Source organism: Sinocyclocheilus anshuiensis, unplaced genomic scaffold (genome assembly GCF_001515605.1).
Source record: "Sinocyclocheilus anshuiensis isolate Anshui unplaced genomic scaffold, SAMN03320099.WGS_v1.1 scaffold155, whole genome shotgun sequence".
Lineage (NCBI taxonomy): Eukaryota > Metazoa > Chordata > Actinopteri > Cypriniformes > Cyprinidae > Sinocyclocheilus > Sinocyclocheilus anshuiensis.
In genome coordinates, this window is record NW_015549572.1 from 1186907 (window position 1) to 1212659 (window position 25753).

Sequence of the window (25753 nt, forward strand, 5' to 3'; positions counted from 1 at the left end):
CCTGCTGTTCATTGCAAACTGTACTAGACATAGACCATTTCACAATTAAAAGGATGTGTAAAACTATGAGAAGTCATAAAACAGATTACACATTACACTGATAGTCCATGTCAGTGACAATGTTGACCCTTAACAGTATAGTGATGTATTAACAGTTTGAAAAATTAATTTTGTAAGAAAATAAAAGTTAAGAAGGCACAATGGTTGATGTCAGTAAAAAGAAAAATAAATAGGCTAAAGGAAAAAAACCCCAGGAAATTTTAACTGAGAAAAACTGTTATGTATACAGGTCTTGATTTTGTACAGTGCAATCAAAGATAAGTCTACATCTTTGAACAATACAGATAAGCTTCCTATTGGCTGCAGTTTAAGAACTTGTTCATATAAAGTTAAATCTTGGCTTATGTTGGGGAAAGGGGTACTGCATATTTTTTAAGACACGCCATCTTAAATTTGAAGTGTAGCAGCAAAAAAAGAAGAAAAAAAACAACACTACATATAGCGCATTTTATAATCTATACAATGGAGGGAACAAGGCCTCCAAATCCTCTTATACATCTTACTTTTACACAAGAGAATACACAAGTTATACAGCACATTTTAAAATAGTTTCCCTCTTTTTAGTATTAAAATATATATATATATATATATATATATACGTGATTTATTATTATTATTATTATTAGGGCTTCATGTTAATGTTACCTGTAACACATGCAAAAGATAGAACATCGTTATGACCGGTACAGACAGCTGTCTGCATTTTAATAACAATCTAAACTACGTAATTCTCTAGTATTGGGATTTGAAATTTGAAAGCTATGAGAATGTCAGAGTCTTTACCTAGTGTCTGGTTAGCTTGATGCTGGTTTTTCTCTTGATTCCAGATCTTGAAGTTCCAAACAGTCCCTCTTATAATGTGTAGCCTTCCCATACATTTGAGAAGTCCTCTTAGAGTCGTCAAAAGAGTCTGACTCGTTATCCTCAAACCCCTTGTGCATGTAACCCTGGTACGTCCCCGGCAAACTGGGGTGCACTGCCACTGTCACAGAGGCTGTTGCTGTAACCATGGTGATTGCATTGTTAGGGCGCTGTAATGCCCCAGGGCTGTGGGCTGGGGCTGTAGTCCTGTTTTGCTGCTGCCCTCTCCCTGGTTGTGGCCCTGTGCCACACTGAGTAGTCCTGCGAGGACAGTGGGTCCTGTCGCTAGGTAAATGTTGTCGCCTCTGTCCTTGGTACTCGTGCTTGTTGTCCCACCGTGTGATCTGCGAACTGACCGAGTTGACTGCATTCTGCTTGGACTCACTGTTCTGTCCTTTAGAGCCGTTTTCGTTAAAAGGTTTCACCACCTTGGAAGCAAGAACAAGCACAAACACATTACAAAAGTGCTCAAGCGCTACATCGCAAACATTTTGATTCAGAATTTTTTCTGTCAGGTCGACTCACTGTGAGCTTTGGGAAGCTGGGGTTCTTGCTGGCTTCAAGCAGGATATGAGAGGTTGGTGGTTGAGCTGGAGACGTGATGTATGCGCTCCTGTCACAGTACTTGTACTCCTCCTCACCGATGCCAGAGGTGGTTGTGGTTTCAGAATAGTATTCGGAATCAGAGGTCTCGGAGAATGCCTGACGTGGTCCCTTGGGGATGTACCCAGCGTAATACCCGTGGTGGTTCATAGGAGGAGGCATGGGCTCAGGAAAGGGACTTTGCAAATGATTGCCATTGTTAGCGGGTACGACCTCAGCTGGGGGGCCCATGAGGGAAAGCAGTACCGGAAGAAGCACCAAACCATTAAGGATCCCCAACAATGTCAGTATGGCCAAAACTGCAAAGAAGTATCTGCAGGCAAGAACACAAATGAAGAGAATGTTAAAGTTAAAGCAGCCACCGAACATCCACAGCATGTTCAAACAATATATGAGACAATAGGGTCATCATCTGACAGGAAGGTGATATCCAAGAGTTCCTGTAGGATGTTGCATCCCCTCTTATCCATCATTTCTTTTCCTACATTTCCTCTCTCCTGGTGACCTAACAAAGCTGGAGAAAAATTCCTGGGTTCCATCTTCGTAGCGAGTACTAGCTCTCTCTCCCTCTGGGAGCCCTCATCTATCACCACTGCCCTGCCACTTCCTGAGGAGATGTGTTTACATTAGTGAACAGATTCTACGCGTCAGAAACACTCACCCCTCTCCATTGCTTTTCTCCCTCTGCTTTCTTCCCTCCCTCTGGCCTAAAAGCTGCCACTGCTGTTAATGTAATTTTCTCCTCAGAAACTTAATACCCCCTCTTATTGAGATCCTATTTCACCCTGGCCAGGGCACACCACCTTTATGTTTACGCTGAGCAGGCCAGGCCAGACCTTTGCTTTGTACCTTTTTCTTCCTCCTACTCTCTCCCTCCTCCTGGCCCTCAACAGCCATACTGGCTCAAGAGCTAATCACGAAACACTAGTTTGGAGAGATCTGCTGAAAGGTATTTCTTTCATATGCAATAAACTCTTATTTGCAAAACTGTAAAACTGACCCTAGAAAACCATTAACACTTTCTAAGGTCAACAAGTATTCCGTGTACAAAAGGGATTTGTTCTGACAAAAATCTCTCTCTGAAACCAGTCTGATTAAGACTAATACTAAGACCAGCTATTTTCTCAGTGGAGGTGACTAAAGCAGGAACCTCAATCCAGTGCTGAAGACTAGCAGGAAAGACCGCCCTCCACCTCCAGAGCCAAGAACATGGAGGTCTGGTTGGCACAGGCACTAGCGGGTCTGGTGGAACAGTGTGAAGTGGTGCAGAGTTGCTTAAGGCTGGAAGCAGTGCTGAAAATGTATGTTTGAATGAAGGGGCCAAGGGAGAGGGTGGTGAATGAGGTTTCCCAGGCTTTAGCTCATGGGTGAGAGCTAGCAGTAAAGGCTAGAGATATAAGGCTTAGAAGAGCTGTAGCAGTTTTGCCCTGTATACTGGCTTGCGTGTTAACATGCAGTGCTCACTAATAGGCTGCAGGGCTGTGAGGGTGTCTGTGCCTCTGTGCTTCAGCTCAGAGCGTTGAGGGAGGGCTCTGATTCACCACAAGAAAGACAGTGCATGAGAAAATTAGAGAGCACTCCAGTTTAATGGTTACACTAAAAAGAGACAATTCAGCTGTGGTTCAGACTTCTGGAGGTAAGAAAAAGAGGAACAGAATCTGGGAAAAAAGTCTGGAATGTTCTTTTAACCTCCCACCCTCTGACCATTTTTGCTTCTGTCACATCTACAAGAACCTTAGGTTTAAGAAAGAAAAAAAGAGGGGAAAAAGTTCATCTTTGTCATATCTGCAGTGGAAACTGCTGTCCATTGACCCGTCTCCTCCAATGAGGCCATGTGTTTACTTTGGCTCTCTGAGAACCTTCAAACAAATGAATAAAAAAAAACCCTGTTAAAAAGATTACAGGTCTAATGGTCATCGCACCACTAAACCTATTGGATCTATTTTGGTTTTGTCTCTATCGCAGCTCCCTGAGGAACCAAGACCTATACTGTATCATAGAACCTCTGGTTTTAAAATACTATAATTATCTATTTTCAGTCATTATGCACAGTCAGGGAGAGGTAATATTAAATTGACCTCTAAAACCCAAATTTCCAAAGTGGCCCGTCGGGGTCTGTGTGTAAAATGCAGCACTACCGGAGACTCCGGTCAGAATTATATGCTACATTTAGACCAGAGCCTGAGCTATGTTATGGGTTTCTCAGATGGAGACAAGCAAGCCTGCTTTCATTCCGTCCACTCCCACTTCTCTCATGTCTGTTTCATTAACATAGATGAATCAGACAGCTTAAGTGTGAACCGTTTTCTTTTTCAGTCATCTCTCTCTACGGCAATGGTTAGAAACATTTAGAAGAATCACATAGTTTGAGTGATTCTTTGATAGGAGTTCAAGAAAGGCACAATCATCCTTTTCAGCACAGTTCAGTGAAAACATGAAGGTTGTTTAAGAATGCGAAAAAAAATGGGAAAAAAACAGACAAAGCAGCCAACCATCTCTGGCTGCACTTACGTCCACCTTTTGTTAGTTAAAAGCACTCATTCTGTCTGACGGTCCTGTATACATGAAAAGATTGGAAAAAGGGCACATGTTTATTTTACTAAGTCAACATTCTGAAAGTGGAGCGTGATTTATTTAAGGAGTAAAAAAAAAAGAAAAAGAAAAAAAGGGGGGAAAAAAGACTAAACCATCCATGGGCCCCGCCTGGGTTAGACCTCCAGAGTAGACCTAGTGTTAGGAATTCTGTTGTTTATATAAACTGTAATCTTTTCCATTCCAAGTCAGGGGTTTGAAAGGGTGGCTCGTTCTAAGAGGGGCTGCTGAGCTTGTTCTCCTGTTTATTCAGTGTCCCACAACTAGGAGATGTTTACAGCAATGTATTTATGCTACTCCCCAGCTAGAGGGCCAGACCTCTCTCTCTTTTTCTCTACTTCTAAACAGGACCTCCCACCGTGAATGCCCCAGTGCTGGCACACCGCTTGCACCAAATGGTTTGCTCCAATCCCCAACCCCCAATCTTTCCTCCGGGCTTTACCACTGTCCTAAGGCAATCTGCTATAACAACCCCCTGCAGTTTCCTGGAGATCCAAACTACACTGCTCTTCCTCATTTCCAAATGATTATTTGGTGCAGAAAGTGGGTGCTTGAAAAATTATCAAGAGGCATATTTTTAATTTTCAACATGCAGCTATGTTGTACTAGAACCTCTAACTAAGCCATTTTTTTATGTCATGGGTCTGAGGCGTATCTCAAGGTTGTGGTTTGCTTTCAGCAGAGCCTAGATCCAGTTGAAAAAAAAATGCTTTTTGACATTTTTTCTTTCTGTGAAGCAGGCATTAAACCAGGCAGAAAAGCTGCCCAAATGCAGTGGCTAGAGGGAGTTCACAACCAAATGATTGGACAGTTGACATCCTCCCCGCAATCAGGGTGGGAAAAACTATGAGCAAGTGTGTGCATGTTGAGTCACCGCACAGTGGGTTGTATATTTACATGTTTACAAGCAGCTGCTGCACTCCCTTGATGTTTCCTCCATTTGTTGTGCATTCAAGCGGCTCAAGGATGTTTGTAAGACTGCTGTGGTGGTCTAAGGGGAGTTGACTGACAACACCAGGTGATGGGGAGGCAAATGTTACCACCTGTACCCTACAGCCACATGGACAACTGTCTCGCTGCCTAAGGCCAACCACCATTTTGAAAGTCAGCATATGGGCTGACCTCAGAGACCTGCCTGGAGAAGTCTCACCTCATGATGAAGTCAAACTCCGAGCCGGCAAGCATGAGCACTCCCAGCAGAGTAGAGATGGCGCCGTCAATCACAGGAGCGAACATATGCTCCATAGCCACGGCTGAACGAGTGTTCCTGTCCCCAATGGCAGTCAGGAAACCCTACAATGTGGAAAATAAGAGAGAATGAAACTGGTCTATTTGATTTTATTGGCAGAAATATACATACTGATGAATTACTGTGCAAGATGGCCTTACCAGTGCAATGTGCACAGTAAACTCCACTCCAATACCAACGGAGGCTATAAGGATGACGACAGGAATGGCGCTCAGTTTGATACCAATTAGGCCCATGATTCCAAAAAGTTCCACTGTCATCATGGCCAAAATAAAAACCTGTCGAGTAGAAGACAAAAATGTGCATGTTAGCAGTTACATCACAATGAACTATGTATATGAAAATAGCACTACATGAATCACAATGCAAAAATGGGCCTCACTGGACCAATATCCTCTACATTTCACTGTCATCTACCCGAGTATAATATTACATAATGACAATATCCTGACCCCTCCCCATGTTTTGTCAATTTCAGGGCTAGGGAAATGAGTGACAATATGATAAAAGAGCATAAGGACCATTCTGCTCTCGCTTTCCTGGTGCAGTGTAGTCTTCAGAGCTTTCCTACTCAGGAGAAACAGTTTTTCTATAAATTAAATAGGGCTCTTGGTTAAGTCTTTGCCCTGAAAACCTTTGATGTTGGCAGGGGTTCCAATTTGGTCATGCTTAAATTGGAGCTGGTAAAACCCATTTTACTGTGGCCACATATAGGCTGTGAAACTGAAGAGGACAGAGCTGGTTTTGAGTAAAAAAAAAAGCAAGTGCAGTAAACTTTACTTTATCATTTAAATAAATGCCATAGGCTTTTACACACAAATGAGTCTGACATATTACAGCTAAACCAGAAATACATGTCAACTAAGGCCAATGGCCACTTCTAGTTCCTTGCTTCTTCATGTTGAGCTGCAGACCCCACCAGCCTGTGTGAAACACCTCCTAGCCCATGAACTAGCTCACCCACCCACTACACCCAGTCCCTGATGGATGGGTTTAGCAGGCCAAGGTCGTGACTGGGCAGATCCGTCCTGTCCCCAAATTTCTAGACAAAGGCGGTTGGAGGTAAAAGCCTTCAGGAGAGCTTTGCATTTCTTCTTTAGAAAGTCTTGCTGCACCCATTTGAATGACAAAAGAGATGAGGGGGTATGTGTGTGACTGTGTGTATATATGTGTGTATGCAAGCAGCACCCTCTAGACAACCCGCCAAGGCCCTCCCCAGAAAACTGGCCTGGTGGCAAAGTTATTGAGCTGTGTTGAGGGGATCAGGGGGAGCAAGAGAAATAAGAGAATAGGGGAAGGGGCTAGAAAAAATGGGAGTTAGAAATGGATTAGGGTGAGAGGAAGGCAAACTTACAATGACGCCTGCAGTCCAGGGGTTGAGCAGGAGGATGGCGCACACCAGGAAGGTGCAGGCAAGGACTACGCTGATGGACAGCAAGAACCAGTGGCGCAGGCCAATGTACTGTTCCCAGAACAGAAAGGGGTAGCCGTTGGGATAGTTCTGGATTCCCTGACGCATAAATTCCTTGCAAACTGTGCGCACACTCTCAATGGCTTCAATGAAGTCTGAGGCTTGTCTGAGGCCATTTAGGTAGAAAGGAAACTGAGCGAACTCTAGAGGCTCTGCCGCAGGGACTGAAAGAGAGAAGAGGTAATGCTTTTGAAACATGCATCCATAAATAGGACTTTGACCACCTTTCTAATGTCATTGTCTTTAGTTTACTTACTGCGAAGGTTCTCCCCGGTGGTGTCGTACTTATCATGGATCCACTCCCGAGGATGTGGGTAAAAGTTGGCTTGGGAGGCAGCATAGCCTAATGGATCATTACTGACCCATACTGTCAGGTAGATGTAAAAAACCTCTGGTGGAATGAGACCATCCTCGTCCACCAGGCGACGGGAAGTGAGCTTTACAAGAAACAAAATGTGTAAACGTAAGTTTTGGGATAGATGCAAAGTTTTGGACGGGTATTTAAACTGAATGCTCCAATAGTTGACCACATACCTGGCTGTAGTTAAAAGGTACTTTTTTAGAGCCAGTTTGTATGAGGAGCTTGTAGGCCAGCGCTCCATCCTCTGTGCCATTGCGATAGCTGTCATAGGTGATTCTGCCAGCTTCCCAATCAGCATCAAATGTAGCCTGCAGACCTACATGGAGCATGGATGGGTACAATTAGACCTACTGTGAGAAAGCTGTTCAAACCTTCCTACTTTTCTTTTCACAATTCAGTAAGCTATGACAGAGGATTGTTAAAATCGCTCCTCCCTTAGACAGGGGGTAAAAACTTGGGTCAGATTTAATGCCAATCCACACACACAAACAGGCGTATAAACCAAATGTCCCCCTCCCCTTGCTGGGTTCTCCATCTTTCTGCCTGGTGCTGAATAAATGTGTGTGGGCTGAATAAACTAACCAGAGAAAGCCTTTCGTGCTCTCCAAATTACAAAGTCTGGCAACAGCTGAAAAACAGTTTCCACAACCATTCTGTAATTACAGAGATCTCCTCAAAAGAAAAGGAAATAGCATAGGGGAGAAAGAGAGAGTCTTTCAACTACCTCCAGTTTCCACAGCCTTTCAAAATAAATAGCTTCTTTTCAGTTCGCTGGGTTTTAGTTATTGTGGATTCACCTCACAGTTAAGCTCTCAATACAAACTAATGTGAGCAGAGAGGTCACAAACAGTCTGAGATAACCCCTGACCCTCCCGTAATCTTCTCTATGCCCAGGTGGGTGAAACACAAAAGCAGATGACAGAAGTGAACTTTCACTGAACTCCTTTGTTTTACCTTGAGAGATAAGATAATTTCCCACACAATGAATGAGCGCAAGTAAAAATGATAGTTTGTGGCATTTTTCACCATAGTTATGTTTCATATTTACTGATATTTTGTAGATACTTAGATATCCTTATCTATAAACAACACAATGGTTTAAGACAAGGTATAGGCTGATTTTTCAGACATAGTGTTAGGCATTGTGAAAATAGTCGTAGTAGTAAAAGCCGTAGCCTTAGCAAGCACTGCTAAAAAAATAACATACCTTTGAGCCAGTCCTGTAAGTAGTGCAGCCACATTCTGGGAAGTTTGTGATTGCTATCCTTTACTACATATTTTACAGAGTTGAAGGCATTGTGAAGCTGAAGAAGCTGTCTCTGAGATCGTGCATAGTCAAAGCCATCCATGGTAACCAGGTACATGTTATAGAAGGAGAAGTATTTAAACTGGGCAGTGATAAAGTCATACTCCTTTGTGTCTCTGGGGACAATATCAGTCAAGTAGAGTCCATCATGAACCAATGTGGTACCATAGAGGCTGAGGCTCAGAAGAGCCACAAAAACGACGACCACCACAGTCTTAGTTTCGGGCTTTAACAACAGAGGGGCATACTTTTCCCGTGCAAAGTTTGACAGATTCCAGCGAAAGAAGGGCAAAGGCACACACTCGCGGCCCTCTTTGGGCTCCTCCACCTGGGCTAGAAGGTCTCGGGTGGAGCTGGAGGTGGTGAACAGCTGGGAGCCATAAGGGTCAGCGGTCGGAGTGGGTGTGGATAGGACCATGGATGGAGGACTGGTGGAGATCTGGGAAGTGGGTGGCAGAATGGTGACAATATGCTGACCAGCTGCATCACACTGGGTGAATGCCTGCACAGTGGTGGTGATGTGGGTGCTGGTGGTTATAGTGGAGCCAGTGTAGGTGGGGGTGGCCGGAGCGTGCTGGTGGTTGTCGTTAGAGTCTGAGAACTCCTGATGCTGGATCTGGATCACCCGAGATGAACAGGGGCTGGAAGAAAAGAAATATATAAATCCACATTTTGAGTACCAAAGACTTTGGCATAATAAATGGGCTGATATTAAGTAAGGGCAGTGCATCTTAGTTACCTGTAGAAACAGCACAGGATGTCCAGTCTTTTGTCCTCCCGCCTGTGCAGGTCCAAGCTCAGAATGGCAGGGAAGATCAGCAGAACCATGGCAAAGTTAAAGACAACCACAATAGCCGCCTGAAATAAAGAGTAAGAGAGAAAGTGAGACTTCAGGATAAAGGCCAAGTCTTTTCGTTCATGAGTTCTACGCTGCCACCCGACTCCACAGCTGCTGTCTGAACTTGAGAAAAAACACTCTGCATTCAGGATCCCTCGCTGTTTTAGTGCCTCGGATTGAATCCCAGAAAGTAAAATATGCACCCTAAATCAACCAGCAACCCCTCCCCCATCACTCCACATTTAGTCAACAATCCAAGGAAAGGGGACTCCCAAGGTCACAGCGAGTCTGAGCAGACCCCCCCCCAACTCCGCCAGCCTCAGACAGACATTATATTCTGTATCATTACAGTGCAGACCACCCAGGGTTAGCCTGGGGAGATCAGAGAAGCACAGTCTGATGGCTGGGTGATATACTGATATATTCACTCATCTCATCTCTCTCTGTCTCTCTCTCTCTTGGTATCCACTCCCCACCTGAAAACCAGGCTGTGACTTTAGTTGGATGAGGGGGTTTGACCATAAAATAAAGAGAATGCAAGAAAGAGCAACAACAAAGGCCATCCTCACTTTGAATTAACTTTGACTGCTCGTTTTTAAAGCCAACTTTCACTGCCCTTTTCAGATAGTCAACACCCCTGCCAGTCTTTCTCAGTGGGCATCACAGGGTGCAGTGGTTGATGACATGTACTCACACACAAAATACAAACTCCTACCTGAAGTGAGAAGGCCCGGAGAGCAGGAATAGGCACTAGGGCAGCCATGAAAAAAGCAATCATGTTATTGATGGAGGTGAGAGCCACACTGGTACCAGTTCTTCTTAGGCAGTCGCCTGTCCTCTCCTATGGAGAGATATGGCAAATAATGAGCTGTGATCTTCAAAAACAACAACAGAAAGCCTAAGCAACATTTTCATCCCCTAAAAGTCACGATCCAAAGCATATTTATGAGATACATGCCTTGAACGGGATGTTGGATCTGGTCTCAGTGAAGGAATGAGCCAGCAAAAACATGTCATCAACTCCAATGCCCAGGGCCAGGAATGGCAGCACCTGTGGAGGAACGCACAGCTCTGAGTTACAGCCAAGCCCTGAGGCTGAGTGTGAATTTAAGACGTTTAGGTGTGTATTTACCTGTGTGGTGGCAGCATTGAAGGACAGCCCCAGCAGCGAGCACAGACCAAGTCCTGCAGCCACAGACAGAGCAACTAGAAGCACTCCGGCCAGCCCTACAGCACCCTGAGACTTAGCACAGTCCCAGCGCAGCATGGTCACGCATGCATATGCCAGCTGTGCATAGAGAGAGACACATGTAAGGGAATAGCTCCACACATATGGAGACACGCTCATCATATTTCCATTAGCCTTAACTAGAGTTGGCACAGTAATAGATGTCTTACCATGAGCAGATAACCACCTGCCACCCTGATTACGCTGATGTCAGAGAAGGACTTCATGATGTCATTAAGAGTAGTGGTAGAGAAGGCATAAACATTGGAGGAAGAGTTCTGAGGAATGCTCCCATGGACAACCTAGACATAAAAATCACAGTTTTAAACATCAATCCAGAGAATGCAACTACAAGATTTTCAGTATTTGGATTGGAAAGAGCATATATCCATGGGTCAAATCAAAGAGGCTTGTGACTGGCTGCAATTTAATACATTTCAGCATGAGCAAAGTTGCTTAACCTAACATTGTGTGTTTTGAATGAACTTGTGCACTAATTGCGGAGCAGAACAAATCTTGAATTACTTTTTCTGACAAGCCACAAAACATTCATTCTTCTGTGGGCCGTACCCTCATCCACCTCGTATTTTACCCTAATAACACACAAACAAGATAGCACGAGACCCTATGAAGCTTGACAAGCAAGAAATAATGAGCACAGATGCCAGAGGTCAGATGGATCAGATGAGATCACATGGTCTCTCAGGCTACTCCATCAGCACCATGAATGGCCGACAACCTTAAGGGGAAAGGAATACCTCTGCACTTTGTTTTTACAGTGCCCTATCCCCCCAACCTCCCCTGACTCCACTTCCCTCACTCTTGCTCTCTTTTTGAGGCAGCAGACATTACTGGAGGCTCTTCTCACTCTGTAGTTCCCTCTCTCTTTCAGTGAGCATGCTGGGTGTCAGTTATCACAAAAACAGCTTGTTCCTATAACTGGGAGTCTGTCAGTGGCCTCCTAGGAGGACTCCGTTTACTAGGCAGCTGAGGATTGATGGAATTCAGGCAGACGTTGCCATCCTCTGGTCTAAGGAAAACAACCCTCTTGCACCACTTGTGACCTTCTGTGCTCTTTTTACCTTTCCACCCCAGCTGGGCACCCTCCGCAGTCACTGAAACCATTCAGACCTCACAAAGTGATGTGTGGGTGTGTTATGAAACAGCAAATTACCTCAACGAATTTCCTCTGCCAGGACTCCAAGATGGCAGTGGCCTTGTCCTCGTTCCAGTTGATGTCATGGATCTCATAGTCGTCTTTAAAGTGCTCATAGAGCTGTTTGGGACTCATGAGGAGGAACATGGTCTGAAGAGCCTCCGCACTATATAGGAAAATACAGAGGGCTGAGTGAGATCTGAACGTACAAGCACGCGTGTGCAGTGTTGCAAAGTGATAATAAGGAGACATTAATAGGGAGACACCTTATAATAAAGACTGGAATGATGCGCGTGGTCCCTCTCGGGCTTCTATAAATCACTCTAACACTTCCACTGAGATTAGAACAATGCACAAATACTGGGCAAAAGGCCAATATACCGCTCTCTGCAGAAACTTTTATTTATTGCAGATTAAACTCTGCATTGAAAATACACAAATACTTGTGCTCTTGCTTTTAGTTTACCTACAGTTTGTTTACTTTGTATGATATGTTCTTTTTTTCTGTTCAGTGTGTTTTCATTTTTCTCCACTCTGCATTTCAGATCTGCCCATAGGTTATGTGGCTGTCCATCATGTTTAATTGGTCTTTCCTATACTGGGGTCAGAGGTGGAAACTGATCCCTCTTCATTTAAAGAATTCCTTGGATGTGTGAGGATATTAGGAGTCAGAAAGATTCCTCCCTCTCTCCATCTCTGTCTCTGTTGGGTTTTCTCTCTTACTTTCTCTCTTGTCAGGGCCTCCTAAGAGAGGCCCACCCACATACCCCCCTCCTCTTGTCTCTCCTTCTTTCTTTCCCCCTCTTTCTCACCTCTGCAAGGCATTCTGGGAGTCCTTTACTCTTTCACCCAGGATCAACTCCTCCTGCCAGTGCATGAACTTCTTGGAGAAACCATGGCAACCGCCCTGAAGTTCAGCAGCAATGTCGGGGACCTAAGTAAAACACAGACCACACAATTAATACAAACGTATAAATTATACAGACTCATATTAATAAGACATTGACATTTGCATTACAAAACTACTCACCTGCCATGGGTCCTTATTAGGGGCACTGTGAGGGCAATCTGTGTCATTGGGATCCAAGCATGGGCGGTTCATATAGGCGTGGCCCACCTGAGCCTTATCTAGCATCTCTCGGAAACCCTCTAGAGATGTAAACTGGCTCAACTCCTCCATTAGCTTGAGGGGGTCGAGATTCATCCACTGAATGTCAGGCATGCCCCTACGACAAGAAACACAATAAACAAAATTGAGACATTTCAATTAAGTTAGCAGACTAAATGTGTCAATTGTATTACTTTTTTTCAAACGATAGCACACTTTTTCCAAACAAACCCGTTTCCCCTTCCCTGCTGCTGCTTCTCCGAGCCTGCCGGCACCAGTCCCTCCCTGGTGGTGGCGGACTACAGATGCCGCATAAAGTAGCGTTTATTATCCTGTTACACGGAGGGGCATAACGTGCCGGCGGTCTACAGGCTGCTCTCTTAACTTTGTGCATCGAGTCATAACGATTACCTCTGCCTCTAAAACATCTTGATAAGGATGAAGGCGGGCAGTGGGAATGCTCAGAAGGGCTGTGCCGACTGTCTTGAATGCTGCTTTGAGCCCAGTGTTCTCAACCCCTTAGCCTGCAGGTTTTAATCTATCTTCTCTCACTCAGTGGGCATTGAGAAAGTGGACTGTTGTTTATTGATGTGCCAAAAACTACTTTTCTCGGTGTAGTGGAGTTACAGTTGGATTCTTTTTAACGTTCTGATTTACAAGGGAAGGGTGATTCTGGGAACACTGACAACCTCTAACTTGTAACATTATTTCATTATTATGGCATTGAAAATTATTATATATCACAAGGAAAAAACATTCCAAATCAAAACCTATGTAGCTAAATAAATCCCAAGTAAAAATGCCATAGAACCCAGAGTGATACCCCCTGAGTGAAAGAGGGGCCTTTCACCATGATGAGTATTTGTGGGTAAAGAAGAATAAAAGTGAATAGTGTCCTAACTCCAGGCCCAATCTTACTCTAATAACTCATGAAGAGCAGCTTCAAATAAAGCTCGTCCTTTCCCATTCCCACATACCAAGCGCCTTTGCTCCTGCTTGCAAAGAGAGTCTCCTTTATCTCCTATTTTTTGCTTGAGTGAACCGGCCTGGGCCCTTTTGTTTTTCCATAGATTGCTGCTCTTTGTTCCCTCAAGTTTTTTTTCTCCCTCTTTCTCTCTCTCTCTCTCTCGCTTTTTTCCCTTTAGATGAAAAAAAATTGCTGCTCTTTGTTCCCTCAAGTTTTTTCTCCCTCCCTTTCTCTCTCTCTCTCTCTCGCTTTTTTCCCTTTAGATGAAAAAAAAACAGCTGAACTGAAGCGGAAGCCTGAGAGGACATGAGCCTCAGTGGCTAACGCAGGCCCTCTTCATACATGTCCAAATAGAGAAAACAGGGCAATTAGTAACAACATTTTTAAAGGCCACTCATGCTTCACAGAAAACCTGGGTATTAGTCAACCTAGGCTGAAGAAAGAGAAAAAAAGTCTATGAGAATTGATAGAATCAGTCTCAGCCAATTGAAACCAATTTTTGTCCTGCATGGCATAGAATACAATATGGCTTTCGAATAAAGAGATGTTTTGGGTGGAAGTGTAAACTACAATGTCCAACATCCACAGTTAATTTTTCCTACTTTTTCCTCCCTCTTTCTCTCTCTGGGCCCACAACTTGAATAATGCCCATTTTATTTGTTGGACAACTTACAGCTCCAAGCCTGGGCGATTACCATGAGAATGCACAGTGTTACCCAGTGCTGACAAAGCCGGGCCCCCTCCAGGGCCCCCTCACTGATGGACACTCACTCGTAAACTGAAAGAATGCTTACCATTGTCTGGACCCCAAGAGCTTCTTCAGGCTGGGGGATTGGGTGGTGGGACAGGGGTGCAGGATTAGAGATTGTCCTGTAAAGCCCCTCACCACACTGTTGACAGCTCAAGCCACACTGACGACGGAACCAGGCTTCAGCTTATCAACAGACTAAATAGAGCTTTTGCTAGGGGCTTGATGTCAGAGTTTGTCGCAGCCAGCGCCGTTTTGGTTGAAGGTAAAGGCCAATTGTTATAGGAGCGTGTGTTATATCAAGGAGGGGGGTCAAAAGTTTCAGAGCTATAGTTCAGGCACAGTCCCTTGTTTCATGGTTAATTCTGGTCTCTTGAGTTTAGATATATTTATAATAGTCCAGTGAAGCTATATGTGACTTCATCAGAGATAGGTGGTTATATATTAAATAAGAATAAGCAGAATGCGTACGGTAAATAGGCAGAGCCTCCCTGCAACTTAGAGCCTTCCCAAAAGCAGTCCAAAGGAGTCACGATCATACAGGGGAAAAGCTTGTCAATCATCTGCAAATAAATAGTATAAAGAAAGAGTATAATCTTCAGTAAGGCAGATTTCATGGCACAGAACAAAAAATAGCCAAGTTAAGTTGAATAAACACTATAATAGCTGTCTAAAGCACTTGGCAAACAGTAATAAGAAAATTATTATGAAGCAAGCCAAAAATTGCATAATAAAAACATGCTTACCCTCTCAATCATGACATTTTCTATAATTGGGACTCCAGATTTGAAGCAAATTTTATTAAGATCCCAAGATCTGAGGATAGAAATTGTACAACCACATATTAGAAGACTGGCCCTCATGTTTGTAAGTGTTTGAAATTCCCTGTAATCCTGCTGGGGGTTGTACTCACTTTCCATAAAGAGACACTTGAACTTTGCTGGCTGACAGAGCAGCCTCCAGGTGGAGCAGCAAAGCCTCCTGGGTAAGAATATTGTTTCCTTCTTGTTTGGGTGTCTGTATGAGCATCTGTGAGGTGAACACTGACTCCTCTCCCTGCTTCTCTTTTGTGTAGCGTAGCTCCTTGCTCACCCGACTGCCAGCTGACACAGAGAGACAACACGGGTTGTTATTTTCAAACGTTCAGAAAGGAGACACCTTTATATGTCAGAGACACAACAAGTCAGAGGAACAATATGGTTTTGTGTTAATGGTCACACTGCAAAAAAAAAAAAATCATGATCCTTACTGAGAGGTTAATGCCATAATTAAACTCAAATTAAACACTACAGTTCTCATTCCCCCTGTGTATATTCCAACTAACCCCAGAAACAGATGTGTGGATCACATTTGTGTCTTTAGCACACTAAAGAGTAAAAATATTCATGACATGGCCCACCCTTTCACACAAGGCTAACAAACTGGCTTTTGCACAAAATGCTCCATAAACTCTCCAGTATGGCTGACTTAAAACTGACAGAAACTCTTTCCCGGCCTAATCTTGCCACCACCAGTTTAATGAATGGTTAACTCCACACTGCTTAGCACAGACTGTGGTTCCTGATAGTAAGGTCGCTCAAGACGTTGGGTTTTGATCTACAGGTCACCATGCCTGATCCAAGATGTAAGCAGTAAATGGAAGGAGAGAGCAAGGCAGAAGAGCAGAGGCAGAAATGCTGTTCATGTGGTATGTTGAGTCGGGATGAAAAGCATCAAAGAGTGCAGAGGAAACTCCGTAGTCCAGCCCCCTAATTAATGGAGGCGGTGGTGAAAAGAGAATGCGGGGTATCTGCGGCCATGCAAAATGCACATGAAACGCACCGGCCCAGATCAGAGCCTGCCCGTCTGCCCCTCCACGTCCCAATACATGATGACAAGCCTGCAGTGGCTGGCTGAGCCCACCAAGCCACTTTTTCTCCCCGGCACATCTCGCTGCCTGCCTCAGTTAATTGAGAGAGGGAGTGGGAGAGAAAGAGACAGAGAAACAGAAAGAGAGAAATACAGAGAGAGAGAGGGGTACTGTTCATGTCAGGGGTTGCCCACAGCTTTGTAAGTGGCTTAGAGATCCTTTAAGAACAATCCTTTAACACACATGAAAGGTTTTGTTTAATGAAAGAAAAAGCTGAGCAGAAACAAAAAAAACTGCACCTCAAATATAAATGCCATGTGACTTGCCCTGAAGGTTACAACTTGATGCATGCAAACATTCAACCTCCTGGTTCCATTCATGCAGCTATCTGACATGCAGGTTACGTAAACACATTACTTCAAAAAATGTGGCGGGCTGAATCTGAAGGCCGTTTCCATTTGCAAAATGCAAACACGTATTTGTGTCAATCTACAGACAGCATGTTCATATTTAATGCATTCAGGCATCTGCAGGAATTGAGCTCCAATCCTTGGGCCTGTAATTACAGGCGCTCCTGAAGTAAATTATAGCTATTTGTGTCTGGTTCCTCCCATCTGGACCACCCAGCTAGAGGCCCGAGTGGGCCCCGCTGCTCAGTCACCACTCCACTCAGCCACCCTCCAGATGGGAGCTTTGCTCTGTTCTCTCGGCTCGCTGCTGCCGTACACTTAAAGAGACAGGCACGCAAATACTTTCACAGCCAGAAACGCACCACAGAAGGGGGGAAAAGGAACTGTGATGCACAAGAGTGATCTGGGATGTACATTTGAGATTCAAACAGCTAGAACTCTCAAACACAGAGGCCTAGGGGGATTTTCAAAGCACTAATCTTTGCTTTGAGTTGCTGGGACTGGAACAGGGTAGAGGGGTTTGTGATTATAAAAGCTTTTATGTTTAAAAAACTCAAAATGAGGGCAGCCTAAAGGTGTTGTGTGATATCGATCCAGCAATACTGCCATACAGAGCTTACTCTCTCCCAAGCACAGACCCTCCTTCCTTTGTTGTCCTTCATTTTTCACAGCCTTGGGGGTGACATCACATCACGGGCCAATTATCCATGAGGAGGGTCTGACCAATGTTCCCCAACATAGCTGGAAAGAAAACCAGCCTCAGTGTCTCACAGATTAGATAGTTCTGCAACTGTAAATACTCTGTCGCACATAAAATGGTAAAAGCTGAAGCTAATCTACAGTCTGCCCTCACTGGCTAGAACACAGTGGTAGCAAGCTTCAGCAAGCCTGTCTCAAGGTCCCACCCAGGAGCAGACCAGCAAAATGAGCTGGTGTGAGGGGGCTCCCTCCCAGTGGGCAGTATGGAAAGTGACATGTAATTAACTATGAAGAAGAAGCCCCCTGCTCCCCAGTGTCACCCAGCCAGTGGACCCTGTCAGCTCCAATCTCGCTCATGTCCACCCTGGCTTGGCCTGTCCAATGCTCCGCAACACATTGCCCACAACTTCCTGCTCACACTGACCTGAAATATAGTTACGATTACCATGTTGATGCACGAAGTGGAGCAAGAAAAGTCTGAATGAGAAAGATAAAAAAAAAAGCATAATAAAGATACAATATACTAAGAACTAATTACAACAAGGATCATGCTAAATTAGCCTAATTTAAAGATTATGGAAAAATATGCCTTTACTGTCTACGAATTTTGGATTTGCCTGTGGTGCAGCAGCAAGGTCTGAAACCCAGTGCTTTCTCCATTAGGACAGGCCACCTTCAAAGTGTTGTGGGCCAGATTAGAGGGATTAAGATGCTTCTAAAAGGACTCACGCTGTTCTGGAGGAAGTCCCACAAGGAAGAGTGCTGAAAGAGACATTTTTACCTGTTTTCACCACCCAAGTAAACCCAAGAGCTCAGATACACAGTCGGGTGCCACTCTCCCATACGCGCTTTCACTCTCTTTTTCTGTTTCCCTTTTTCTCCCACACACATTAGTATATGAAACCACCAAGAACAAAACAAGCTGGTCCAGCTCTTTTGCCTTGGGTCCGTCAAGACCCCATAATGTCCATTCCAAGTTCTTTGTTAGATTTTTTCTTCCTCTTCTTTCCAGACACATTATGTAGACAAGAAGGATAGATTTGGCTCAAGTGCAAATCTTTTTAAACATTTCAGCTTCACTGCAACTATCAATCACAAGTAGTCTCAATGGCTTGACCATGACTGAGAGAACCAGCCCATCTCGCACGACTACAGTGGCAGATGGAGACTGCTCCACCTCTGCCTCTGAGCGCTAACTCAAGGCCACCAAGAGACTCAATGCAGGTCTTTGTCACCCTCATTTTCAGTCACTTTCAGTTGTTTCCCAACAAACAGGAAAAAAATAAAGAGAGAAACTCACTACAAAAGCAACTGGATTTGGATTTTTCCCAGCGGATAAAACAATGCGAGAGGGAGGAAGGGCTAGCTTATCTTTGTGTGTGAAATGCATACACACACATGCATGTCCTCCTGTACATCTTTCTGAGGCAACTGTCGGCCTTGTTGAAAAAACTTAACATACATATCATTCATTGTAACCCTCCAGATGGCAGGTAAAAAATTATCAAAAACAAATTAAGATGGTTAAAACTATGCTTGAGCTAGCACCTATTCAGACCTGATACTTCTGTCAGCATTGACATAAATTTCCACCGGTTCTGGCATTTAGGTCCTGGCCATTTCCATGTGTATAGCCTTCCCTGTACTAATTATGCTAATCAGCCCTAGTGTTGGCTGCTGTGAAAAATAACCACATTAGGCACTCCACTGGCTGCTAATGCAGCTTAATGTGTGGTTGAAACATACATTCATCCCATGGTGAAAGGCAAAATTTTTCCACGTTGCTGGTTTCATTCAAACTGGAAATGAATTTATTGAGCCCAGAAACCATTTCTTTTCCACCACGTACCAAGAAAATGTTTTTTTTACCCTAACCAAAAAGACAAACTGTTGAGAAGGACAAAAAGGAGACTTTTTTTTCCCAAAAAAGTGATCAGTTTCTGTTTTTTTTTTTGTTTTTTTAAGCATGGATCAAAGAAAATGACCCTCATTGGACTGAATGTAAGAAATACTGTCTGAATCGGGCAGCAAGAGGGGCAGCTTCTTGGGGGTCTGGTCTCCTCCTGCCTCCGCTGGCATTGTTCTAGTAACATTAGTTTAAGAATATAAACAGAAAGGTGTACCCTAGCACTTCTGCCATGGAGTTAGACCTCTATTTTCCTCTCTGATCGTGCCACCAACGTCAGTGGGACGCGTTTACAACCTAGATATAAAACATGTTCTGTTGCTGAACTGACAACCTCTGGAACTGCATTATGCTCTTAACCAAAAAAAAAAACCAATGCCAAAGTGCAATGCCAAACAAACTGATTATGTAGAGAAAATGAAAACCCAGAGTGAGTGAAGCCTTAATTGGTAATGCTCTGATTTGGGGTAGAAAGTTGCTAAACTTTGAGAAGGGATGCATTCAGTTCATATGGCAGTTCTTGTGTAATGGGGGCTGGAAGGCCGGCCTGTGTGGGGTGGGGGGTGGAAACGGGGGGGGGTTGAAGCAAACATTTTCAACTGACCCAGGTTGACTCTGGCCTTGTTTGTACTTTCTACTGGTGAGGTCTAAGTCTCAGCAGTTAGGGTTTATTTATGTAGCTGGGGTACTGCGGCTTGCCATTCACCTCCAATAATGCTTCATAGAGCTTGCTTTCTCTCGAATCCGGCACCAGGACTGGAAGACTGTGTATTTTCAAATGAATTATTGCATTTACCTTGCATTTCATTTTTGTTTGTATAACTGCTCCTAACACTGAAAGGTCCACATGTGTCTGTGTAAATCCTGGACTTATGCTGGTTCCCTCAGTCTACATGCATGTGGACAAGGTCATTCATGCAATGTCTATATGTTCTTTATTCCACTCTTCTGCTGCCTGGTGGCTTCATACAACTCAAGTGGGTCTGCTACCCAGATATCCCTGCACACATTTGAGTAATGTTTGTACAGCTTGTCTGTGTGTACACGTCTGTCAGGCACACCAAAATCGTGTCAAAACGGATGAGAAAAATTAAGTTACGACTGTATATGAGTACATAAACATGTCCGTCTGTTTGAAAAAGTTTGCCGTTTGTTTAGCCCGGCACAAATTTTTGCAATGACCGTTAAATGCCAACAATCCTTTTGGGAGGCCAGCATTACTCAAGCATATAATCACATATCAAAGTCTGCTTTTTTGCCCCACACAGATAGGCAACTTGTCACTGACAAATCTTTCTTCATCCTTCACTCTAAAAAAGCTCAATCAAATATTAAAATCCACATAATTAAAACAAGATGTGGTACTGCTCGGTTTGGTGTCAGAAACCAGATGAAATAACTTGAGCTCCTTTGAAAACACAACTTTCTCAATCTTTTCTCCCCCTCTCTTAATTCTCCAAACAAATTCCCCTCTGCAATTCGTAACTGCACATAAGGAGCAAACAAGAAATCCAGAGTAATTTAAGAGTGTAGATGCTAGAATGTTTCTTCACTCACCAGCCCCCAAACTGTCATCCTACATTTCATTTTATCACCTCTTTCTCCTGTCTCACAATGCAAGCTAAAATCACACTTTCCCAAGAATTAACCCATGACTTAAAGAGGTAGTTCAGCCAAAAATGAACATTTTGTCATCATTTACTTACCCTTGTGCTGTTTTAAACCTGCTGTATGACATTTTTAAGTGCACCACAAAATAAGATATTTTGAAGAATGTGTCAACTGTGTCTATACAATGAAATTCAGTGGGGTTTAAAACAACATTGGAGCCCACTGACTTTCATTGTATGGACAAAAAACAACAAAATTTCCATCAAAATTCAGAAGAAAGAAAGTCATGCAGGTTTGTAATGACAAGGATAACTAATTGACAATTTTCAATTTTTGGGTGAACTAGCACTTAAGTCTTCAACTATACTTTTTAAACAGCAAATCATCACACTATAGAATCTCTAAAAATCTAGAATTTCAAACAACAAACCATAACTTGCACATAACATAACATACAACTTGCACATTCTGATATAAACATACTGAAGAATTTTAGGTTAGGTTGGATAAATATCTCTACATTCTGACTTCTTTGATGGCTCCTACTGGTTGTAAAAGGTATTTGTTGCACAACACACAATGCACACAGTTTTCCTAACAGTTTGCCTAAACCCTATTACTAAACTGTTGGTTAGTTTTTTTAAGTCATCTAAACACAAGGTCGCTGCTTTTCGCACATCATTTGATGGAAGGCGGAAGCAATTACGGGTGGTCCGGGTGGTCCCTGAGGACATGGACACTTGGTGGCCTGGGTGACATTTGGGTGGGGGCTAGAGCAGAGGTGAAGAAGGGATAGTCACCGCCTCAGGGGTAATGAGGAGGCATATGCTCCAAAACGCACAGCTGGGCAAGTGTGAGATCCACAGGCCCTGACTGTTTTGCTATTCTTTACAGCTCCCCCACACACAACAGATTTGAATTTTTGTGACAAATAGGTTGCAACATTTAAAATGTAGCCTAACTGGTCTGCCCTTAAAAATCATTGAAATGGAGAAATGCTTATGCCACATTCATTTTGTAATAAAATGTTTTGGCTTGCCAAGTCATTGGAAAGCCCTCTTGATATATGCAAATATTTAGTAATCGCTAACAGCACCAGGGACCTTTTTAAATTAAATTCCCAATCACAAGACCCATTATAAAACTCTTTTGTTTGTCCCTGTGACTTTTTATGTGTATGTGTGCAGAAGTGAATGTGTGTGCCTGTGTGTGAGAACTAACCTCTCCTTGTTACCATACCACTTACTCCCCATTCAGCCCAGAGCAGCTTTGTCAATGGGCTATTGGGGGAAACAACGCAGGCAGAAACTTTAGAAACACAGGCACTGCCTCTTAAAGGCACAGCGTTCCTTTTCAGCACTTTGGCGTTTCACTCCAGGAGCCCCATGCTTTATGCCTGCTTACATTAAAACACAAATTTCACTGACAACATCTGACAGTTTTTTGCTTAACTCCAGCTACCGTTCCCACCAGAGAGCATTTGTTCATATATCACCTTCTTTAGAGCTCTGAATATTTCACAAGTAATTATAAACTTGTTTCAATATCATAGACAAAAAAATGCTTTTATGCTATTCAGAATGCGTATTTTTTGACTATGATATTGTGGAAAAGCATATAGGAGTATGTCTAAAAGATCCCACCATTTTTTTTTTCTGAAACAAACCAATGCTAAGCTACCATGAGCAGCATGTTTTATTTTCAAGTACAATACTACAAAAGCACAAAATAACGATGCCTATATGTTTGTGCATGAGCGTGTGCATGTTGTGTGAGTGTGAAACAGGTGGGTAAACTTCAGCTGTATTCACTTTTTTTGGTAAAGGGGGGGTGCCTTTATTGTTGAATGGAATCCAAGAATAGTGAAGGACCACACAGCGAGCACGAGGGGGAGGGTCAGCACCTCAAAGATGGCTAACGATTCACACACAGCCCATCTGTGCAGGGGATCAGCAGTGTGGCGAAAGCCTAGGGGACTTAGAAGGAATTTGGCAGTGTGAAAACCAAATAAAGCTGCCTGAAAATGCACAGATAAGTGAGGTGCACGGAAAGGACGTCAAACGGGAAAGGGAGAAAAAGAAAAACATCAACCGCAGCACCCACCGCAAACAATATAGGCTGATGGGGAGAGAACAAGAGAAGGCTTGCATGCTCTAGGAAAAAGAATGCTACGTGTGCGTGACAGGAGATATGAAATTCCAGAGGCCACAGTCTATGTCCGCTCAAAGATCCTGAGACTTCATATCAGAAGCCCACACAAGGTCTGGGTCTATATCACCCAACAACTGCACCACAATCACATTTTCAATCAGTTAAGCTAGCTAAGCTTAGTTAAGCTAAGCAAAGGCAGTTCTAAAATTGAGTTGCAATAAAAAGGACCATGTCTATTCGGACCCTATGCAAAGTGACGTCACAACATACAGCTCACAAATAACTTGTTCCTTCAGATCAGCCACAGAAATAAACCCACACAGCGCATAAGCAAAACATGAAAGCTTGGACTCACCTTCCACCCATAGTTTCTCAATGTCCGTTTCAATGGCAGCGACCCGCAAACCAACAGACAGGGCTCCGAACACAAGAAGTCCAATGAAAAGGACTTTTCCACAGTGTCGCTGGATGTGACAGCCCAGAGAAAAGAGAAAAGCCTGGAACCTCGCCCGAACCCACAGTGGTGCTTTCTGTCCCACAGCTTTCCCCTGAGACACAAGAGAGGAACACTTATTCACATGTACAGTGATGCTATTTCAGATCAGTTGTAACACGGTGCCCTGCCAGGATAGTGAACTGTCCTGACAACACATGAATCAACATTTACAAGTCAGGTTATTTTAATTTTTGTGTAAGACATTTCTAAACGTGACACTGTCTGCTTGTTGTAAAGTAGAGAATGTTAAAACAAAAACTCAGCAAACCAAATTAAATTAATGTGAATTATTTTAAGATTCAGTTCAAACACCACTGTGACAATTTCAAAACTGTTTCCTTATTAATCCACCCTAACCTGTAGTAAATGCTAAAATACCACCAATTTTGTGTGTTGTTGTGTATTATATAACGTAGTAACTTGGCATGAGTTAGAGAACTTCATATGCCTGTTAAAAAGTTTTTATTTTGTTATATCTTTTTCTCCATCCGTTTAAATGGCTGCAATAATTTTTGTCAATTGTACCTCATTTTTTATTTTCTTTGTCTTAATTAAATTTAAAGGTCTAAAAAGATTTTATTTTTATTTATTTTTTTCAAGTTTTGGGTTTAAACTGTTTAGAGTATTAAAGGACTTTCTCCAAACATCTCACAGGCCTGGATTCCCTTCTCATCTCTTTATTAAAGAAGATGGTTAATTCACATTATAAAAGTTAACAATCTATCGTACAGCTTTATAAAAGCTCCTTATAAGCTCTAGCTCTAAAATTTAGAATGTTAAAACATATGGGATCATGTAACCTCAAATAAAAGCTGTCAAACATGTCTTGTTATAAACTATAACGGTTTCAAGATACTTGGTCCTTCTGTTATCACACAGCAGCATGTTACAAGGAAAGTGATTTTTTAAGCATTTCTGGCAGGCTACAATAGAAAAGCAAACACTTTTATAAGCAATTTGATCAAAAATGTAGATTCATATAAAGCCAGGCTTTGCAACTACCTCACAAGTTTCCTGTATCTGGCAGTTCTAGCTGCAGTATAACTGGACATGTTTTGGTTTCACTCATGGGAGTTTTGACACATAGCCAAGCGTTCATGCGCTTCACTGATGCTTTGTCAGATCAAACTTAATCAGTGAATTCCTCAGCAGGACGCGCGCATTGTCAAACAAACACGCTATATTGTATCTAGACCAACCAGATTGAACACTGAGGCAGCATTAGGGACGAATTAAACGTGAAAAAGACTCAAAACGCGCGGGCAGAAGAGCTACATGAATGAAGACTCCGCTTTCATTCATAGAAGTCGCTGTCCGCGCTTCTACTTTCATATTTAGCGTCGTTTAACGCGCCATCTAAGCCAAATTCCACCAAACTAGGGTTTGAGATGTATGTGTAGCCTGTTGATCAGTTCCTTCTCGCTAGCTTCAAAAGGAGAGTAAATACCCTCCAACACTTCTAAAACTAGGCTAAAGAAAGTCGTTAACAGTTCCCTGGCTCCCTGAAATACACGTTACCCCCAACACGAAGAACAACAACGTAGTGTGTGTGTGTGTGTGTGTACAGGTATATATGGTTTATGAGGACACAAATGTGTATAATGACATGGGTACTACAACGTAAACATGGTTTATGAGGACACTTCCTGTGTCCCCGTAAAACAAAAGGCTTGTGTGTGTGTGTGTATGTGTGTGTGTGTGTGTGTGTAAATATTCCAGCGGGAAAGCGTTTGTCACCTTAGAAATCTGTTTTAACGCAAAAGCGGCGTGGCAGTAACTGGGTCTCCGGAGATCCGAGTTCACAGGCGGCGGGGAGCGTGTGTAACTTGGGGGTAAATCTCCAAAAACACCACCGGCCGGTCCCGGGTCTCTGGGATCCGAGGCCATAGTCCAAACGGGAGGCAGAAGAAGCGCTGAAGAAAGTTAAAGGCAAACGCGGCGCGTTAGGCAGAGGCGATAATAATAATAATCCAAGATTCGCGACACACGCATCCACCGGGTTCAACTGTAAGAAATATTCTCTAGTCTTTTCTTGAGCCAAAGTCTTCCAACTCCATCCCAACATTATGTGCTCGAATCCGTA

The 25753-nt window shown here is 43.3% G+C and overlaps 1 protein-coding gene across 1 annotated transcript in view; it reads right to left on the reverse strand.

Annotated features, from left to right (window-relative positions):
• Nucleotides 1–25753, reverse strand: part of LOC107657459 (protein patched homolog 1) — a 25942-nt gene extending 189 nt beyond the window's left edge. Inside the window, exons 1-21 of the mRNA XM_016445552.1 lie at nucleotides 25408–25753; nucleotides 23530–23722; nucleotides 15462–15651; nucleotides 15295–15364; nucleotides 15020–15111; nucleotides 12756–12951; nucleotides 12538–12659; nucleotides 11744–11891; nucleotides 10740–10871; nucleotides 10474–10629; nucleotides 10300–10392; nucleotides 10057–10182; nucleotides 9243–9361; nucleotides 8405–9144; nucleotides 7371–7513; nucleotides 7093–7273; nucleotides 6720–7000; nucleotides 5506–5643; nucleotides 5267–5409; nucleotides 1447–1837; nucleotides 844–1349 (exon numbers count right to left, since the gene is read on the reverse strand). Of these exons, the coding sequence (XP_016301038.1) occupies nucleotides 855–1349; nucleotides 1447–1837; nucleotides 5267–5409; nucleotides 5506–5643; nucleotides 6720–7000; nucleotides 7093–7273; nucleotides 7371–7513; nucleotides 8405–9144; nucleotides 9243–9361; nucleotides 10057–10182; nucleotides 10300–10392; nucleotides 10474–10629; nucleotides 10740–10871; nucleotides 11744–11891; nucleotides 12538–12659; nucleotides 12756–12951; nucleotides 15020–15111; nucleotides 15295–15364; nucleotides 15462–15651; nucleotides 23530–23722; nucleotides 25408–25557 (4299 nt within the window). The 5' untranslated portion in view covers nucleotides 25558–25753 and the 3' untranslated portion in view covers nucleotides 844–854. The remainder of the gene's footprint in view (nucleotides 1–843; nucleotides 1350–1446; nucleotides 1838–5266; nucleotides 5410–5505; nucleotides 5644–6719; nucleotides 7001–7092; nucleotides 7274–7370; nucleotides 7514–8404; nucleotides 9145–9242; nucleotides 9362–10056; nucleotides 10183–10299; nucleotides 10393–10473; nucleotides 10630–10739; nucleotides 10872–11743; nucleotides 11892–12537; nucleotides 12660–12755; nucleotides 12952–15019; nucleotides 15112–15294; nucleotides 15365–15461; nucleotides 15652–23529; nucleotides 23723–25407) is intronic.